The sequence below is a fragment of the Bufo bufo genome, chromosome 2 (assembly GCF_905171765.1).
Source record: "Bufo bufo chromosome 2, aBufBuf1.1, whole genome shotgun sequence".
Classification (NCBI taxonomy): Eukaryota; Metazoa; Chordata; class Amphibia; order Anura; family Bufonidae; genus Bufo; species Bufo bufo.
In genome coordinates this window covers 757483413-757502729 of record NC_053390.1, presented here as the reverse complement: position 1 = coordinate 757502729, position 19317 = coordinate 757483413, and the positions used below count along the sequence as shown (strand labels likewise).

The following is a 19317-nucleotide window of genomic DNA, read 5'->3' as shown; positions in this document are numbered from 1 at the left end:
TTATCTCCAGGAGCCCCATAGAGCGGCAGTGTGCACGCCTATTCGCTGTTCCATTCAAATGGGGGAACACGAGCCTCTGTTCAGGGACCCCAGCAGTCGGATCTCATCAATCAGACACTTATCCCCTATTTTGTGTAGTGGGACAACGGACAACCCCCTTTAAGTGCCATTTTAAAGTTTGTTTGTCGCAACTGTGTGCATTCAATGCGTTAAAGGTGTTTTATCATCTGGGACATTGGTGGCATAGGATATCAGTGTTAGATAGGTGTGTGTCCCACCTACCTCCAGAATGGGCCCGCGAAAGGGAGCACACCACACTTGCGCAACGTGCTCAACATTTACTTCTATGGGAGATTTGAAAATAGCTGAGCACTCTGCTATTTTCCGGGGTCCCATGAAAATGCATAGAGAGCGCACCGCCCAAGCGTGGCTACCGCTCCATTCACTTCTATGGGACTGCCGGAAATAGCTGAGCCAGCAATCGGCTATTTTCAGCAGTCCCATAGAAATGAATAGGGGGTGACCGCCCATGCCCGGTATGCTCTCGTTCACTTTGGGGGCTCCATTCTAGCGATAGGACCGGTCTCAGAGGGAACCCCTTTCTGATAGCATAGGCCACCAATGTCTCAGGTGAGACAACCCTTTTAAGGATCAAGGTAACATCTGCTACATCTGTACAAGTCTGTTGGAACATGATGGATGTTAAAAATAAAGCGCAGAAATGTGAAAAAAATTGAAATGGATTACCACAGATTTTTCAATAAACAAAATCAAAATGAACACCTATCTGAATATTCTCCATCCCTACAATTAGTACTAGAAGACAGCTCTACACACACTGGTGCCGAATTCACACTGAAAGTCTGACAGAATCCTCAGAGTGTGAACACGGCCATAAAGCTCATCAGTTGTTAGACCCCTAGATCTATAAAATGTTAGAGGTAGCCTAGATTACATATGGGCAGTAATAGCTTATACAGTCCTTCTGCTACTAGAGAGGGGTCGTTGATCCAGGGAGTTATTCTGATTGCCTGATTGGAGTCGGGAAGGAATTTTCTATTCCCCTAAAGTGGGGAAATTTGGCTTCTACCTCACAGGGTTTTTTTTTGCCTTCCTCTGGATCAACTTGCAGGATAACAGGCCGAACTGGATGGACAAATTTCTTTTTTCGGCCTTATGTACTATGTTACTATATTACTACTCAGGAATGACAATGGAGAGTAGCTCTTATTGGGGCCACAAGCATGAAGCATCTCCTGTGTGTATAGTAAAGGGAATGTGTCATCAGAAAATGGCCTATTCTTTAAATCCCATTTTTAGGTTTAACATATTTTTAAAGAATGTTTGATGATGTTATTTTTAATTTTCCATGTCGATGTCTATATTTAAACAAAAATCATAAAATCCTGCAGTTTTCGCACTGGCCACTGGGGCTAATAGTAAGCGTCACTTCTTGGTCTGTACAGATCGCTTTACTGCAGTTATCTGCTTATCTGTGACTCGAATCCTGCCTGTAATGATATCACCTCTGTGTACAGATAAGACAGGATCCACCATTCACAATAGGTGATATCACAGCTTCTTTCTGACCTCTGCACAGGTCACAGAGCAGGCCTAGAAAACTCTCCCATAGAAGTCAATGAGGTCCCCTCCTGTCCATTGTGTCTATGGCCATGGGGCTGCCGTAAAGCAACATTTTTAATGCTGTGTAACAGCTCAGGCAAGATGGGCGCCCCCATAATTATGTTCAAGAAATAGAATAAAAAAATCTGCAATCAGAAAATAAAAACAGATTAGATAAACAGAATGTGTATCACTATCTGGTTTTATCTGGCAGATAACGTTTTTGGTGACACATTTCTTTTAAGATGCTTCCCATAGAACCTAAGCGGACAATGACTTCCCGTCTCCCTAATAAAGCCCATATGGCACTAATGACATTTCACCTCTGTGTCCTAAGCTCCATTCAGTAGATAAAACAAAACACGGATTTGTAGAAAGAGGCTTAGCTCTTCATAGCGAGGGATTGTACCGACAGCTTCAGATGCACTACAGCCACTGCACAAAGCTGTACCCCACGGACAACACACAGTAATTCATCACCTTGTTGTCCCCCTGGACTTCTCCCAGCCGCTGCTGCAGTTCTTTCATCTCCACTTCCAGCTTTTTGCTTCTTTCCCGAGCTTCTCCCAGCAGCTGCGCCAGGTTTGCCTGCAAAGGTCCAAAAGTTAATCTTTGGACTGGTGCCAAAACACAGAATCAAGGATTCCCACCGAAAAAGAAAAGTTAAAATTACACAAGTTATATCGACTGGGTGAAAACTAACATGGCCATCAACGTAAGGGCCGCATCTGTCCAGTTATGCAGGGGCACGGCTCATGTATTATCATATATGAGGAAAGACTGGCCTGTGCATACTTGACTTGGAGGGTGGGCACCAACTGGGCAAAGTTCTCCTACTCAACCCAACGTAAGAGAAGTGAATGCTACTCATATTAAATGGTCCGTTCCCCCTCTGTAGAGCAATATACCGTATTTTTCGCTTTATAAGACGCACTTTTTTAGCAAGAAAAAATATTGCTAAAAAGTGCCTGCATCTTATAAATGGCATTCAGGGAGATACAGCATGGCCAGACCCTCTGGCGGCTTCCTTAACGATCTGGCAGAGCGCACATTCAGCGCTTTGCCCCATCAGGGGAACACACCCCTCTCTCCATGCCGACACCGATCTGAGTGATCAGCAGCAGCAGAGCACATAGGAGGAGGGTCCTGTGCTGTACTGAAAGGAAATGAAAACGCCAAGTACAGCTTAAGGACCTTTGATGATGTCATCAACTTGAGGAGCCATAACAGAAGAACTATACAGCCGGCACTAGAGCAGGGAAATGTGAGTTTTTATTAAAGATGATAAGTGTGTGTGTGTAGCAGTGCTGTATGTGAGTATATGTGTGTAGCAGAGATGTACGGATGCAGCAGAGCTGTATGTATGTAAGGTAGAGCTGTATCTGTGTATGGCAGTGCTCTGTGTATATAGCAAAGCTGTGTGAGTATTAGAACTGTGTGTGTGTTTCGCCGACAAATACTTCAAAATAATCTAGCATAACTAGAAAGATGGCAGGACACAACAAGGCAATGACAGGAGACACATTTACAGGTGACAACATGCACCATCGCTGGCTGTTACAATGGTCAGCAGGCGACACAGTAAGGGCTCATTCAGACGGCCATATGCGGTCCGCAAAAATGCGGATAGTTCAGCATGTCCGCAAAAAAAACGGATTGTATTCCGTTTTTTTTGCTGATCCATAGACTATAATAGGACCATGTCCTGATTTTCACTGACAAGTGTAGGACATGTTTCATTTTTTTGCTGAGCCGTGCAATGGAATAAAAGGGCCCCATACAACTGAATGGGACAGCATCTAATCCACAAAAAAACGGATCCGCATTTTGGCGGACAGTATACGGCCGTCTGAATGAGCCCTAAAAGGTAACAGAACGAAACTATTACCCTCACCCGACAGTACACCCTACAGTTACTGACCTTGACCCCTCCACTTCAGTAAACCACATTCCCTACAAAAAGGACCTAGAAAATATTTTTTTCTAATTTTGAGTGTGTGTCTTATAATCTGTGTGTCTTACAAAGGGAAAAAAACGGTATATAACAAAAAGATCCCAAGCTGGCCATACATATCGAAAATTATCTGAAAACTATCTTATCCAATCTTCCCATAAACCGTGCCTGCCCCCCATGTTATTTCACCAGGGAGAGAACTACATGCCGTCCCCTCAGACTTTCCCCCAAAAATCTGCTGTTACCCCAATATGAGAGTATGTACACACTCCTATAACTACAGGGTAACATCCTCCCTACGTCAGGACAGTGACATATCATGTAACTACCTGCTTTCTTTTCTCAGGAGGAAGCGACGGGTCTCCATCCTATAAGCAAGACAACAAAAAAGAAAAAAATAAATAGTTAAAATTACATAACAACTAAAGGTATACGTACAAGTCAAACCAATCTATCCCGGACTTCTTACCGCGTCTTGGTGATACAATATATATCGAGGATTTGCACTACCCAACTCTGGCAAGGAATACCGCACTTCTCAAAGTCCTTGCAACAAAGGAGAGAAAAGAAAAAAGAATGCGACACTCACAAAAAAAATACTCTTTGCAGCTTTATTCACATAAAAAGGTCAGCGTCATGCCGGCAAAACACAGCTAGAAGGCAACAGCCGTTTTGCGCTTGTTGCACTTTTTGAAGCCTTCTACCCGTGTTTTGCCGGCATGACGCTGACCTTTTTAGGTGAATAAAGCTGCAAAGAGTATTTTTTGGCGAGTGCCGCATTCTTTTTTCTTTTCTCTCCTTTGTTGCAAATACTACTTGTTTTTTATGCTGATCACCACCACTACTCACATTCGATCAGTGCAGCACCAAATTAAATCCCACACCTTCAGCAGTGTCGACCGTATCCTCTACATATTACTACTTCTCAAAGTCCTATGGCAGGGCTGGCCAACCTGCGGCCCTCCAGCTGTTGTAGTTTTACAACTCCCACCATGCCCTGCTGTAGGCTGATAGTTGTAGACAGTCTGGGCATGCTAGGAGTTGTACTTTTGCAACAGCTGGAGAGCCGCCGGTTGGCCATCCCTGTCCTATGGTTTGCAACCAGTATGATATTCTCATTTTATTATGTTTCAAAATAGAAGACCCTTCTTTTTTCTTAGGCTACTTTCGCACTATTCACATTAGCGTTTTTTGCGGATCCGTCATCGATCTGCAAAAACGCTTCCGTTACAATAATACAACCGCATGCATCCGTCATGAACGGATCCGGTGGTATTATTTCTTCTATAGCCATGACGGATCCGTCATGAACACCACTGAAAGTCAATGGGGGACGGATCAGTTTTCTATTGTGCCAGTGAAAACTGATCCGTCCCCATTGACTTACATTGTGTGTCAGGACGGATCCATCTTACTCCGCACCACATCGCGGAGAGAAAAAAGCTGCTTGCAGCGTTATTCTGTCCGCGATGGGAGCTCAACCAAACGGAACGGAATGCATTTTAGTGCATTTCGTTTAGTTTTGTCCCCGTTGAGAATGAATGGGAAAACTGAAGTGTTTTCTTCCGCTATTGAGATCCGTCAGCGGAATTGAAAGCGCTAGTGTGAAAGTAGCCTTACTTTGTTCAGTATCTGGCATCAGCCTTTTTAAAGGGGTTGGTGGCATATCGCTAGCATGCGCAATGCGCTCTCTTTCACTTTCAGGGGCCCAATCTGGAGATAGGTGAGGGTCCCAGAGGTGGGACCAGCACCTGACATCGGTGGCATATTCTAGTGATATGCCATCAACGTCTGAGATGGGACAACCCCTAAACCAGGAGCGACACAAACTACTGTAAAATGTAAAGAGCTACACCTCTTGTGTTTTTGGACAGGCTAATGGTTTCGGAGTACTGGTGCAAAATATTGTCCAAAATATGGGAAAAATAAGTGTGAAGGTGGCCTTGGAGAAAGAACAAAGCCCACGTCAATAAAATAAACCAGACCGCAAGTTGACACTGAACAAACATGTTCTAGTTTATTTTCTAGCTCACACCTTCTATATAACCTGGAAGATAAGAAACAAGTTCCCAGTAAAACTACCGTATTAGATATAAAGTGCACAGATCAATAACCAAAAATAAGGTCCAATGGAGTGGATTTTACAAGTGTTGGTCAATCCTGAGGAGCACTATCTGATCGGTGGGGATCCAACAACTCAACATCCCTACCGATCAGCTGTTCTGCAGTAGCTCTGGCGCCAGAGCCCCACAGCTCCATTACTGTGTAGTGGACAGAGCTGGTTACCATTCACATCAATAGGAGCAGCGATGCAGTATCCAGCTCTGTCCACTACACAGTAAATGGAGCTGTGGAGTTCGGGCGCTAGAGCAGCCGATCAGCGGGGATGATCCGATAGTAATAACCTATCCTGAGGATAAGCCATCACTTGTAAAATCCTTAAATAAGTTGTTGAAGAGTTAAAGGGGTCGTCCCACAAATAATACTGTACAGTTTTCAAACCAGCGCCAGGATCTGAATACTTTTTAATTGCATGTCATTACAAATTTATTACAGCTACTGAGTTATTCAATGAAGTCTATCTGTATAGCGCCACCTGCTGTTTACTCTTTTTCTAATTTCTCTGTCCTGCTCACTGAGACGGAAGCACATGCTCAGTTCCATCCTTCAGCTGCCACCAGCTGAAGCAGACAGGACACACCCTTTGAGAAAGGACACAATCCCTGAACTGCCAGCCTGAAATAAATCTAGCAGAGCAATTGGAGCAATGAATGAGGAGATCCATGGATTACTGTGAGGTACATGGCTGGTTCTAGCTTTGTCACGTAATAAATGATGTCTGATTTTCACATTTTAAATTAATCATGGGATAACCCCTTTAAAAAAGTAATTTAAGTGGCAGCAAATGCCATAATAGCACACGTGTGCTCCTGTGATACGTCTGTTTACACCCTAGGAGAGAAGACCTCAGCGGTGACCACAAGTTCAGTGCGTGACTGATGAGACAAGTGATTGGCAGCAGTGGTCAGGGGCACTGTTAGGCAGACACAGTATGGCAGTATTATTTGCGTACTGTATAGTACTTGGGCAGTGTAAAACAGTGTGGGAAGAATTTCATCTTCACTAGATCAATAAACTTGGATTGGAAAGTCTGTAAAGGTGATCTAACATAAGAAAATTTAATGAAATAGGAATCTGATAATGAGACCTCACGTGGTATTAAATTACCAAATAACAGACGTAAACATCGCTGCATCAAGAAAGTGACTCTCTGCTCTGAGATTCATAGAGGAAGTCCGACTACTGTATATGTCACACGTAATGTAAACCCTGTGGATTTTCCACAGCAGAACTGTAGCTCGGGGAAGCCGTGAAGTGGACAATTAAAAAAAATACTCATTCACGCTCTGCGGATGGTGTCTGCAGTAAAATCCTCACATGACATGCCGTGTGGATTTTTACATTTTTGTGGATATTGGACACAGATTTCACCTTCTGCAATGCAGAGGATGTAATAAGAGGCAGAGGGTGTACTAAAAGGCAGAGGGTGTAGTAGGAGGCAGAGTGTGTAGTAGGAAGCAGAGGGTGTAATAGGAGGCAGAGGGTGTACTAAGAGGCAGAGGGTGTACTAAGAGGCAGAGGGTGTACTAAGAGGCAGAGGGTGTACTAAGAGGCAGAGGGTGTAGTAGGAGGCAGAGGGTGTAGTAGGAGGCAGAGGGTGTAGTAGGAGGCAGAGGGTGTAGTAGGAGGCAGAGGGTGTAATAGGAGGCAGAGGGTGTAGTAGGAGGCAGAGGGTGTAGTAGGAGGCAGAGGGTGTAATACGAGGCAGAGGGTGTACTAAGAGGCAGAGGGTGTACTAAGAGGCAGAGGGTGTACTAAGAGGCAGAGGGTGTACTAAGAGGCAGAGGGTGTAGTAGGAGGCAGAGGGTGTAATAGGAGGCAGAGTGTGTAGTAGGAGGCAGAGGGTGTAATAGGAGGCAGAGGGTGTAATAGGAGGCAGAGGGTGTAATAGGAGGCAGAGGGTGTAATAGGAGGCAGAGGGTGTAATAGGAGGCAGAGGGTGTACTAAGAGGCAGAGGGTGTACTAAGAGGCAGAGGGTGTACTAAGAGGCAGAGGGTGTACTAAGAGGCAGAGGGTGTAGTAGGAGGCAGAGGGTGTAGTAGGAGGCAGAGGGTGTAGTAGGAGGCAGAGGGTGTAGTAGGAGGCAGAGGGTGTAGTAGGAGGCATAGGGTGTAATAAGAGGAAGAGGGTGTAATAGGAGGCAGAGGGTGTAATAGGAGGCAGAGGGTGTAATAGGAGGCAGGGGTGTAATCAGGGGCGGACTGAGAACCCTCAGGGCCCCCGGGCAAAATAAATCAAGGGCCCCCTTACAGGCCCCACCCATGTTCTGCTGCAAGCCCCACCCTTGTCCCGCCTCCATGCCCCGCCTCCAGCCACACCCTACACAATCTTTAATAAGATTTCAAAGTTAAAGCGACACAAAAGGCACCCAGACCACTTCAGCTCATTGACGTGGTCTGGGTACAGTGTCACTTTTGCAAATCGAGCTGCAATGTTCTAGAGAAACTGCATTGTTTACATTCCAGCAATAAGCTGGCAGCCACCTGAGGGCTTCCTGGAGTAAAACAGACCTTTGGTCTGGTATCTGACGCTGGACGTCCTCACACTCTGCATGATGACCTCCAGGGTCAGATTTTTCCCCATAGGAAAGCATTGATTCAATGCTTTCGTATGGGGTGATCTAATCTCAGCGTCCATTAGTGAGCCTCTGTTAGAAACAGTCCCCTCCACCTTGTACTTGTTCCACTAATCTGCTACTTGCGGGCTACGTGGGCATGAGTTCAGTCACTTCGGCGCGTGATCCTGCGAGACCCAGGACCTACAGCGGCGGGTCTCGCGGCATCACGTGTTGCAGGATGGGATTGCGCACCGAAGTGGCTGAACTCATGCCCGCGCAGCCCACAAGTAGCGGAACAATTACAAGAGGGGTGGGGAATAGCCAAATAAAAAAATATTTTGAACCAAAAGGTGTGCTTTTGGTGGGTTTTGAACTAATGGTGGTCTGTGGGTGGCACTGTTGTGGGGGCTCTGTCGGTGGCACTGTTGTGGGGGCTCTGTGGGTGGCACTGTTGTGGGGGCTCTGTGGGTGGCACTGTTGTGGGGGCTCTGTGGGTGGCACTGTTGTGGGGGCTCTGTGGGTGGCACTGTTGTGGGGGCTCTGTGGGTGGCACTGTTGTGGGGGCTCTGTGGGTGGCACTGTTGTGGGGGCTCTGTGGGTGGCACTGTTGTGGGGGCTCTGTGGGTGGCACTGTTGTGGGGGCTCTGTGGGTGGCACTGTTGTGGGGGCTCTGTGGGTGGCACTGTTGTGGGGGCTCTGTGGGTGGCACTGTTGTGGGGGCTCTGTGGATGGCACTGTTGTGGGGGCTCTGTGGATGGCACTGTTGTGGGGGCTCTGTGGATGGCACTGTGGGTGACACATATATAGCACCTTATGCTATATATGTGTCATCCACAGATCCCCCCATAACAGTGTCCCTGTGAGTGAATGACCCCCAATACAGGGTCTGGGGGCCGGCATCTGGTGTTGAAATGGCAGCGGGGCCCGGTGCACTCACTGTATTCTATCACACCGGGCCCCGCTCACTGTAATACTAATTTTCATATGTGAACAAGAAGAGAAATCCTCTGCGGTCCTCTCCCTCTCTGTACTCACAAACTCAGTAGCAGGCAGTCCGGGCGTCAGCGCAACTCACTGACATCACGCGCCTGCTCCTCCCACTTTATGAATGAAGCAGGCGGAGCAGGCGCGTGACGTTGGCGCGCGAGTTGCGCTGCCGCCCCGGCCTGCCTGCTACTGAGTTTGTGAGTACAGAGAGGGAGAGGATCGCAGAGGATTTCTCTTCTTGTTCACATATGAAAATTAGTATTACAGTGAGCGGGGCCCGGTGCGATAGAATACAGTGAGTGCACCGGGCCCCGCTGCCATTACCACCATTACCAGGCCAGCATAACCCATGCGGCGGGCCCCCATCCCGGCCGGGCCCTCGGACCATGTCCGAAGTGCCCGACCGGTCAGTTTGCCCCTTGGTGTAATAGGAGGCAGAGGGTGTAATAGGACGTAAAGGGTGTAATAGGAGGCAGACGTGTAATAGGAGGCAGAGGGTGTAATAGGAGGCAGACCCAGTGTTTCCACACAAAAAACTGCAGCAAAATCTGCAAGCTTTGTCATGATCGATTATCAGCAGATCCACTGCAGATTTTCTCGCTGCATATGGCTATACCACTTCTTTCCTTTGTCCCCCATAGACCAGGGACACCTAGGGACTACTAGGCATCAACCAGGGTGACTGGCTAGGTCCAAGATGGCTGCTGTAGTATTGCCTGGCTTCAGCAGAAGTGACGATTTGGTGCATGTACACACTGAGCTAATGCAGCTTGATTTCATTTCTGTAATAAAAGTTTTATTTTAAAATAGGGTTTATAAGCCCATGACTTGAAATCTCAAGTGTGTTAATGGACGCCACCCTGCCCCTACATACGCACACTTTCTTAATTCCAGCATCCCTCTTTCGCATTTTGCCATCGTCCCCTGCCACTTTCTATTGTCACTGTTTCCTTGAGCGGAATAATTATCCTCTTCCCAGATCCAGACTGCACAAATTGTGTTCTGAAGACTAAACTTGAAAATCAGAAGTGTATTGTGTTTTCCTACGAGAGCGGCTGTGGAGAGACGGGAGCTGGCACTCACACAGCTGCTGATTACATGACGTCAGCCCTAACAATAGGCTCGTTCCAGCCTGCATCCTGTAGAAACGGCCTCTAACCCTCTAAAAAGGATTAGTAAGCTACGATACCATGCTGAAATTCTACCTTATTGATTTGCTGACCAACTTGCCTGGGGAAAACAATGTCTTAAAGGGTAAACATATGCTGATGTTCAGGGCGTCTTCACGATTCCTAATGTGGGCTTATAAATGTCATCTGTGGGCTTATTTAGCTAAAAAACAGCTATTACTAACCTGTCAAACAAATAGTAATGAGAGCCTGCGACCGGAGCTGCGCCTGGAGAGGCGAAACGGGAGTCGAGGCGCAGCTCCGGTCGCAGGCTCTGGGTCCAGCATATCATGGGTAATCTGTGGGAGGCGTATCGTCATCGTCCTGCGTTTCCCCCCAGCCAAGGAAGAGGGGAAGCATGTTCACAGCGGGGTGGCACCCAACACAGCTCGGGCCCATGCTTGGTTAACTCGTTACTTTGATGTTACTGCTTGCATTTAGCACACATGCCCTGCCTTTACTCTTAGTTATTTGGCTACCTGCATTTTCCTATGCGGCCATCCCAGTTACCTAGGGTGGGCAAGTCTGCTATGTGCGATCATACTTACCTTGTATATATATATATATATATATATATATATATACACACACAGTTATCACATATCTATGCTGCTCTATACCCAGGGCTGTGACCCTTTTCCCTGTCAGTTGGGTTTCTGTGAGGGAGGTTGTACATGACCCCGTTACATGAGGTCTCCCTCCCTCCTCTACCCTTGTGCCTTATGTCATATATTTCTTGTTATTTGATTATGTCTCAATAAATTACATATATTTTATATGTGCGCTTTTTCATCTTTTTGGGGGTTATTGGTTTGGTTCTTTTGTTGGCTCTCACCAGCAACAGCCACAACTGTGGCCGAACAACAATACTGGGTGGGTGCTGTGTCCCCCAATGAAGAGCGAGAAAAAGATTTTACTGGTAAGTTTTACAAAAATCTAGTTTTCTCGCCCGTATTCATTGGGAGACACAGAGACCGTGGGACGACCGAGAGCAGTCCACAAGGAGGGAAAAACCACAGACCCATGGAACAAGCATCCCTGCAGGCAACTAAGAACTGCCGCCTGCAAGACCATGCAGCCCAAAGGCGGCGCCCGCCAATGCATAAGTATGCACCTGGCAACATTTAGTGAATGTGCGTAAGGAGGACAGTAGCCGCCCTGCACAACTGCGCGGCCGAACCTTGAATCCTCCGAGCCCAAGAGCGCCCACTGCTCTGGTGGAATCAGCCTCGACACCGAAGGGCGGAACCCTGCCCCAGGTGCAGTATGCTTAATCAAATGCAGACGTGCAATTGCCACCCTGGAGGCCGCCAATGCCTTGCGAGGACCCTCCGGGATGATAAAAAAGGAGAGACCATACGCCGGAAGGAAACAGAGGCTGGCCAATAAATCGTCAGAGCCCTGACAACATCCAAATGACCAAACTCCCTTTCCCTAGGGTGTGAAGGGGAGGGACACAGTGATGGAAGGACAGATTCTTCATCGAAATGGAAAGTAGAGACCACAGTCGGGAGAAAGGAATGAACAGGCCGGGGAACCGCTTATCCCTGTCCGAACCAGGAGCTGCTCTGTAAGAGAGCGCCCCAACCCGGACACCCATCTGATGGATGTGATAGCCACAAGAAAAAAACACCTTCCAGGAAAGCATCCAGAGAGACATCTCCCGCAAGGGTTCAAGGGGAAAATTCCGGAGCGCTGAAAGGACTAAGGTCAGATCCCAAGGCGATAAAGGAGGACGTTATGGGGGAACCGTCTGTGCCATTCCCTGAAGGAAGATATTATGGGCCCTGGGTGAGACAGAGGACACTGGAAAGGATACACAGCGCCGAACCTGACCCAGTAAGGAACTAATGGCCAACCAAAAACCCAGGACTTCAGGATCCACCCCTGCTAAAGGGAAGCGCTCCACGGAAACGGTAAGTCGTCCACCAATGTCCCCCGAGCCGAAGAGGCTTGTGGGGAGACTGAGAAGCTGGCAATAAACCACGAGAAAGGAACGCCTGAATGAGGCATGTCCAACCGCAAGCCAAGGAATAAACACATTGGATAGGTGAAAGTAGAGACGATGTGAGAATCACCGGCGGTGGAGTTCCGTCAGCGACCGTGTATTGACGGCGTAGCAACACTGATCGACGGAAATATCGAACAGACCAAGAAGAGGGAATAAAACTCCTGCCTCGAGGAGGAAGAATAGAAGGGGTGTGCCGGTTCAGGAACGAAACTCCATCAACCGTCGTGACAGCACCCCCGCTCAGCCTGGCGTGGTGAGTCTCGTAGTCTAGCCATGGAATGTGCCATGAAAAGGCATGACTACACTGGACTGACATGGCAGTCACTAGTTAAGTCTCAAGAGAGGTAGTTGTAGAAACGGGTAGCACACCCAGGACCAACAGGTAGGATTCACCTGTAGGAGGAGGAATATGGAAAACGTCACAGCCCAACAGTCGGTCCGGAACATGACTGGAAGAAAAACCCACAGAACCAATACCCTGCATCAACGTAGATGAGGGGAAGAAGTAACGTGTGAGCTACCAAGATTTGCGGAGTGGCCGTGAACCCTGAGCCAGAGAAGGAACAAACGGAAGTAATATCCCAGGGAGTACTGCATCCAGCAGTAGTGCAAATACCCCGCATAACGAAGGGGTAATGCATAAGACAAGTATTGCTGTCTACCTCGGACGCCATTGACGCTAGGGAGGAAGGGTGGGGGTGTGGAGGAGACAGAGGAGGAATATCCCGCTGTGTGTAGCCTTACCTCTCAGAGTCTAGCCATGGCAGTCGCAGGCTCGCCGGTGGGAGTTATCAACCAAACTACCCAGGGGTGGAATGGGAACTTCTAGAGGATCACTCACCGGATAGCGCAGGCTGTGTTTATCAACCAAACGACACCGGAGAGAGATTGGGAAGTCCGGAGATCCACCATTGGAATGCGCATGGATTTCGCAGATAGTGATTCATCAACCAAATTACCCCGGAGGGTAATTGGGAAGGCCCAGACAAAAAAAAAAACAGGGGCGGGGCTCTGAGGCTACTGGGGGAGGGGGGAAGTAAGGCGGGAAGAGTTCGCGCCGGACCTAAGCCGCCGCCCCAACAAATAATACAGAGCACAGCGGTGTGCACGGCCACCCACTATGCCTAACAGTGACTCCGAGAAAGGGCCATTAACCCCCTATGCGCCCGTGGCCGCCCCCTCAGAAACAACCACAGAGTAAACGGAACAACAGTGCCGCTACTCTGCCAGTGCCGGCGATGCTGGGCACTTACTGTGTCGGCACAGAGGGGAGGGAATCCACCAAAGTCCAGGGCTAGGAATACTGCCTCAGAGATAATGGAGGGAGGGGGAAGCAGAGAGCCCGATGCTTGCAAAATAGGGAGGGAGGGAGAGGGCTAACATACTCACCTAGTCCTGTGTACTCACCTGTCTTCTTCCTCTTCTTTTCACCCTCCCTAAGTGGGCCCATAAGGTCACCTTCTCCAGCAGGGTCACCTCATCAGCAGCTGGCACCGGAGTGGCAAGAGTCTGGTATGGCGGGCGGGTCTTCTCTTTGGCGGACCTAGGTGACCCCTTGGCTGGCGGGATGCAGGGGAGCGAGGCTGCCCTGGTCCACCTTGTCTTCTGTGGGGGAGGCAGCAGTGCGGGTGACCGGCACTGGGGCAAATCGACCCCGGGAGAACAGGCAGGCGAGGCGACCACTGTTGTCCCATCTGAAAAAGAAGGAAAAAAATAAACTATAATGAAAAAAATCTTCAGGAGATCCCTGCAGAGCAGGGAGGTCTTGCCTCCTATTGAAGCTCTCTCTCCACGCTGGAGGGGGTATAGCTGCCAGGGGAGGAGCTAACAGCTTTATCTAGTGTCAACGCCTCCTAGAGGTCATAGCTATACCCACGTTCTCTGTGTCCCCCAATGAATATGGGCGAGAAATACGGTATACACATCATGGGTGACGTGATGTGCGAAAACACCCATAGTATAAAAATATAAAAATATATTCCCCATACGGCAAACCGCTAAATGGAAAAAAGCGTCAAAATGGCAGATTCGCCGTTTTTGGTCGCTTCATTTTCTACAAAAAAATAAATAAAAAGTGATCAAAAAGTCATACACACCCCAGAATGTTATCATTGAAAAGTTCACATCACCCCCGCAAAAAATAAGCCCCCATACAGCTCCGTACACATAATTACAAAAAAAGTTATAGGGGTCAAAATATGGTGACAAAAAAAAAATAGGTTTTTTTCCCACTTTTTTATCACTATCAAAAAGCAAGAAAAATTATACATATAAGGTATCGCCGGATTCGTACTGGCCTGTAGAATAATAGTAACTGGTCAGTTTTATCGCATATCAAATGTCGTAAATAAAATAAAAATAAACTTAAAACTGTGGTGGAATTGCTTTTTTTTTGCACTTTCACCCCATTTGGAATCTTAAACTGTCACTTTGCATTGTCACCTCTGTAGCATATGACAGCAGAAAAGGAAAAGCTAAATGTTATCAATATAGGAAAAGCGGAGAACCCCTTTCATTTGACACTTATTACACAGTTCATGAAGAAATAGCAAAGCCCCTGCATAGTTAGAGTTTTCTTTTCCCCTTCAGCTTTTTTATTTCAGATCTGAACATGAAATACCAGTATGGTAATGAAAATGAAATAACAAAAAGCTTTTTTCATTTTATTTTTGTTACAAATTACCCATGCCTGAGTGAAAATTTAAATTGCAAATTGAGTGATTTTCATTTTATTTTTTATTTCGTCATTACATTTGGAAAAAGAAATGTCACAAAGGTATTTGTCTTTTAATTTTATTTTTGGCTAGATTTGCCGCCCGTGTGTGGGAGTTACTTAATGATCTTTTACCCCTCTGGTGATTTAGATGCTTGTAGTTTATACATATGCTATGCTTCTTGTAATGGAAATCAGCACTACTGTATAGGAACTGACTTCCCAGAAAGTTTAAACGGGTTGTCCAAGACTCAAATATTGATGTCCTATCCTCAGGATAGTTTAAAAAAAAATACCAGATCAGGGTGGGTATGACTTCTGGCATTGCCATCAATCAGCTGTTTGAAAGTCCATGGCTCTCGACTTGGCCTCTTCATTGTATACCAGGCAAAGTGCCACCCATTTTATAGTGGCCATGCTTGGTATTGCAGCTCATTCCTATTCACTTGAAAGGAATTGAGCTGCAGCGTGGCCTTGTGACTGATGGACGCGACAGGCACAAGAAGAGGAAGCAACGCTGAACTGGGCGCCATGGACCCTTCCAAAAGCTAATCAGCGGAGGTGACGGGAGTCTGACCGCCCACCAATCAGATATTGATGACCTATCTCGAGGATAGGTCATCATTGTGTGACTACTGAACAAACTTTTTAAATTTAGACAGAGAACCCATATGACGAGGTAGTTCTGCAGTATAAAGCACACTATGGAGCCTTTGACTCTAATGAGACAGAAGGCAGATTTCAGACTATATTAGTCTGACAGACTTCCTTTAACTAGGTTTTAAGTCATCCGCAGATCGACGTGTAGATCTGCAGCTACACAGAGATCTTGCAGCTGCAGGTAGCCAGCTGTCAGCCAACTCCCTATAGAAAAGGCAGGGACAGTTTGTTACCGTCCCTGACCACTCTACAAACAGTGCTCACTGATCACAGTATATACAGTACAGTTCAGAAAGTGGTGAAGAAGCTTTCTCCTCCCATCCCAGCAATCATGTGACTGTCAGATGCCGGGTAATCACAGGAGCTCCTGGGTCTTAGCAGACCCATATTAGCTCTGCAGGACATGTGAAGAAGCTGTAAATTAGCAATAATAAATATTATGTAATGTTACAATGTCCCTCAAAAGTTTTTGTATGATCTTAAGCAGGCACAGTATGTAAAACAAATACAAAATAAAAACGCCACTACTAGCCCACACCGCGGCTCCTAGCCCTATATAAAAATGGGCTAGGGAACAAAGGGGTCACCTCCTAGCAATCTCTAAAACACTTTCCCTACGCTGCTATGCCCATGTGCATATCTTGATGGTAGATATGCACATGCCCACGTACCTAAAGCTGTAACACACTGGACCAAACCCTCAGCAGTAGGGAAAAGGGAAAGAGCCTACCAGCTCCTTCAACCACCGAAGGAGCTAGCGTCACTCTAGGGGCCTAGAAAAACAGACAAAGAAGGAAAAAGGGAAAATAACTTATCTATAGATGAGTTGGAGCAGACAATCCACCAAAACTTCCAGAGCTCAAACAAGGAAGAACTATAACCCGCAAAGGCTATAGGGAGAGGGAGGAATAAATAGACTCCCCAATGACCAAACGAATCACACCTGATAGGAGGTGGGATTCTGTTCAAACCCAAAACAAAACAAACTGTCAGATCGAGTCACGTGCAGCAACTCTGACAGTTCGTCTCAGAACACCCACTGGGCAGGGCGTGACAAACGCCTTCTCTTGATCCCTCTGTGCGGATTTACCTATTGCACATTGTTCACTGCTGGAGAAGTGTCCCCCATCTTCTTGCAATGACCAGCCCAACTTGCACCGGAAGTATCACGAGATCGGACACAATGACGTCATAGGACATCTCCGGGTAAGGAAAGTGGACTGCAGCAGGTTGATTTAAACCTGCACGTGAGAGGCGAGCGTCTGTGGCTAAAAACTGCCAACACCCACCCTGCTTTTGTGGGAGAGCGGGAGCGCTGAACCGCACCTACTCTAACCCCTTAACATCTAGGCTAGTTGGTACATATACTGACCTGGATCAGCAGCACCTAGCTGAGCCCTAGGAGGAGTAATTATCAAATTAACCCTCCTGTTGTTGTGGATAACCTGGGAGATTACATCTCTGTGTCTAGGTCTAAGTTGTATGCCCACTTAGCTGCACAATGCCCCCGATGAGCACTGGCGAAACATGCCTGTAGGGATGGAGCAATAGGGCTACCAGTATAGGGTCAGGTTCTGGACCGGGTCGTCCTGTGGTTAGGTCCTTAGTGCCAGCGCAGTACCCCCCCATATTAGGGCATCAACAGGGACAGTTACCATCCCTGGTTAGTGACATTCTCCTTTTTACATCATCATAAGGAACCTGTTCCGGACCCAGGGGACATCATACTGACACCCTGCGACAGGAGGCAGTAGGACCATCCTGTTCTTTTGGTTTACTTGTTGTTGGGTGATTTGGTACTGCCTTGTACCCTCTTATTGATATTGTTCTACATGCTGTTGTGCACATCTATAGAGGGATAACTGGTTTGGTTGAATTCAGATACTAATCAGATACTGATGACCTATCCAGAGGAGAAGTCATCAGTATTACAGGGAACCTGTCACCGGGATTTTGTGTATAGAGCTGAGGACATGGGTTGCTAGATGGCTGCTAGCACATCCGCAATACCCAGTCCCCATAGCTCTGTGTGCTTTTATTGTGCAAAAAAAAAACGATTTGATACATATGCAAATTAACCTGAGATGAGTCATGTCCCCGACTCATCTCACATACAGGACTCATCTCAGGGTCATTTGCATATGTATCAAATCAGGTTTTTTACACAATAAAAGCACACAGAGCTATGGGGACTGGATATTGAGGATGTGCTAGCGGCCATCTAGCAGTCCATGTCCTCAGCTCTATACACAAAATCCCGGTGACAGGTTCCCTTTAAAGTCTGGAAAAAACCCTTTAAGTTTTAAGGCATTCATCTTTACCATAGAGACATTCACCTTTCTATAAATTCCGATTGAGGCCGGTGATTTACCTACTATATATCTGTGTGAGCTTTTCTTTATTACAGGTTTCAAAATAGCCGAGTAAAAAAAAAATGTATTGCTTTGAACCCGCATAAAAATGTATCTGGTCATGAGCGGGTAAATTGTGCCTGACTCACGGCTCAGCAGCATTACTAGTATTATTACTGCCCCACATGCCTGCAGTTATACATGCACATACACTGAATAACGCTCATACATACAATTAATTCCCGGTACTTCTTCTTCAGCGCCTGGTGCCTCTCACGCAGCTGGTTGGCCATCAGCTTGTACTGGTCCCTTTCTTGCTGACATGTGTCCAGCTCTTTGGAGAGGATCAGCAACGCTTCTTTTTTGCTTTCAAGCTTCCTTTTGCATACAAGGAACTAGAGAAAAGAAGAACAAAAACTATTTTATATCAAGCAGTTTTCAGACCCATAAAATGCCTAGGACGTATCTGCCGCCCCTGAGTCAGTCATCGGGAGGGTTCATGAACATGGGGCACTTCTGGCCACCAACAACAGCTCTGCCCTCCCTCTTCATCACTTCCATCTATACCAGCAGCCCCATATTAACCTTGTCCAACCCTTTATAAGTGATGGTCTATCTTCAGTACAGGACCTCGATTAGTGGGGGTCCAACAACCTGCATCCCCTCCAGTCCGCCATGCTGCAATGGGGACAGAACTGGATACTGCAGCGTTTCTCCCAGTAAAGTGAATGGAAGCACCCTGCAGAAACCAGCTACGTCCACTGGAAAATTAAAGCAGCAGAGTAGTCCCGGCGCCAAAGCTCCTGCAGAACGGCTCATCAGCTGGGGGGGCTGTCAGACCCCCATTGATCATATAGTAACGACCCATCCGGTCACTTCTTGTCGTTAATGCAATTTTAAATGGTTTCTTTTTTTGGACACACAGAGCAGTAAGAGTGGGATCATTTACTACAAAACAGGGAGACTGATGGGCACATATGAAGATCTCTGTAAGGTAAATCCTGGTGACAGAATCCCTTTAAAGGTGTGCTCCAGTTACATCAATTTATCCCCTATCCACAAGATTGGGCATAATGAGATCGGTGGGGGTCCTACCGCTGGGACCCCCAATGATCACAAGAACGGGGGCCCTGTTCAGAGTCCTGAAATCTATGGTATTACACTGACAGC

At 47.1% G+C, this 19317-nt stretch overlaps 1 protein-coding gene across 2 annotated transcripts in view; it reads right to left on the bottom strand.

Moving 5' to 3' along the window:
• CCDC149 (coiled-coil domain containing 149) overlaps positions 1-19317 on the bottom strand; it is a 58813-nt gene that overhangs the window by 32306 nt on the left and 7190 nt on the right. For both annotated transcript variants that reach the window (XM_040419022.1, XM_040419021.1), the window contains exons 2-4: positions 18381-18542; positions 3907-3945; positions 2104-2211 (exon numbers count right to left, since the gene is read on the bottom strand). In XM_040419022.1, coding sequence (XP_040274956.1) covers positions 2104-2211; positions 3907-3945; positions 18381-18542 — 309 coding nt within the window. The remainder of the gene's footprint in view (positions 1-2103; positions 2212-3906; positions 3946-18380; positions 18543-19317) is intronic.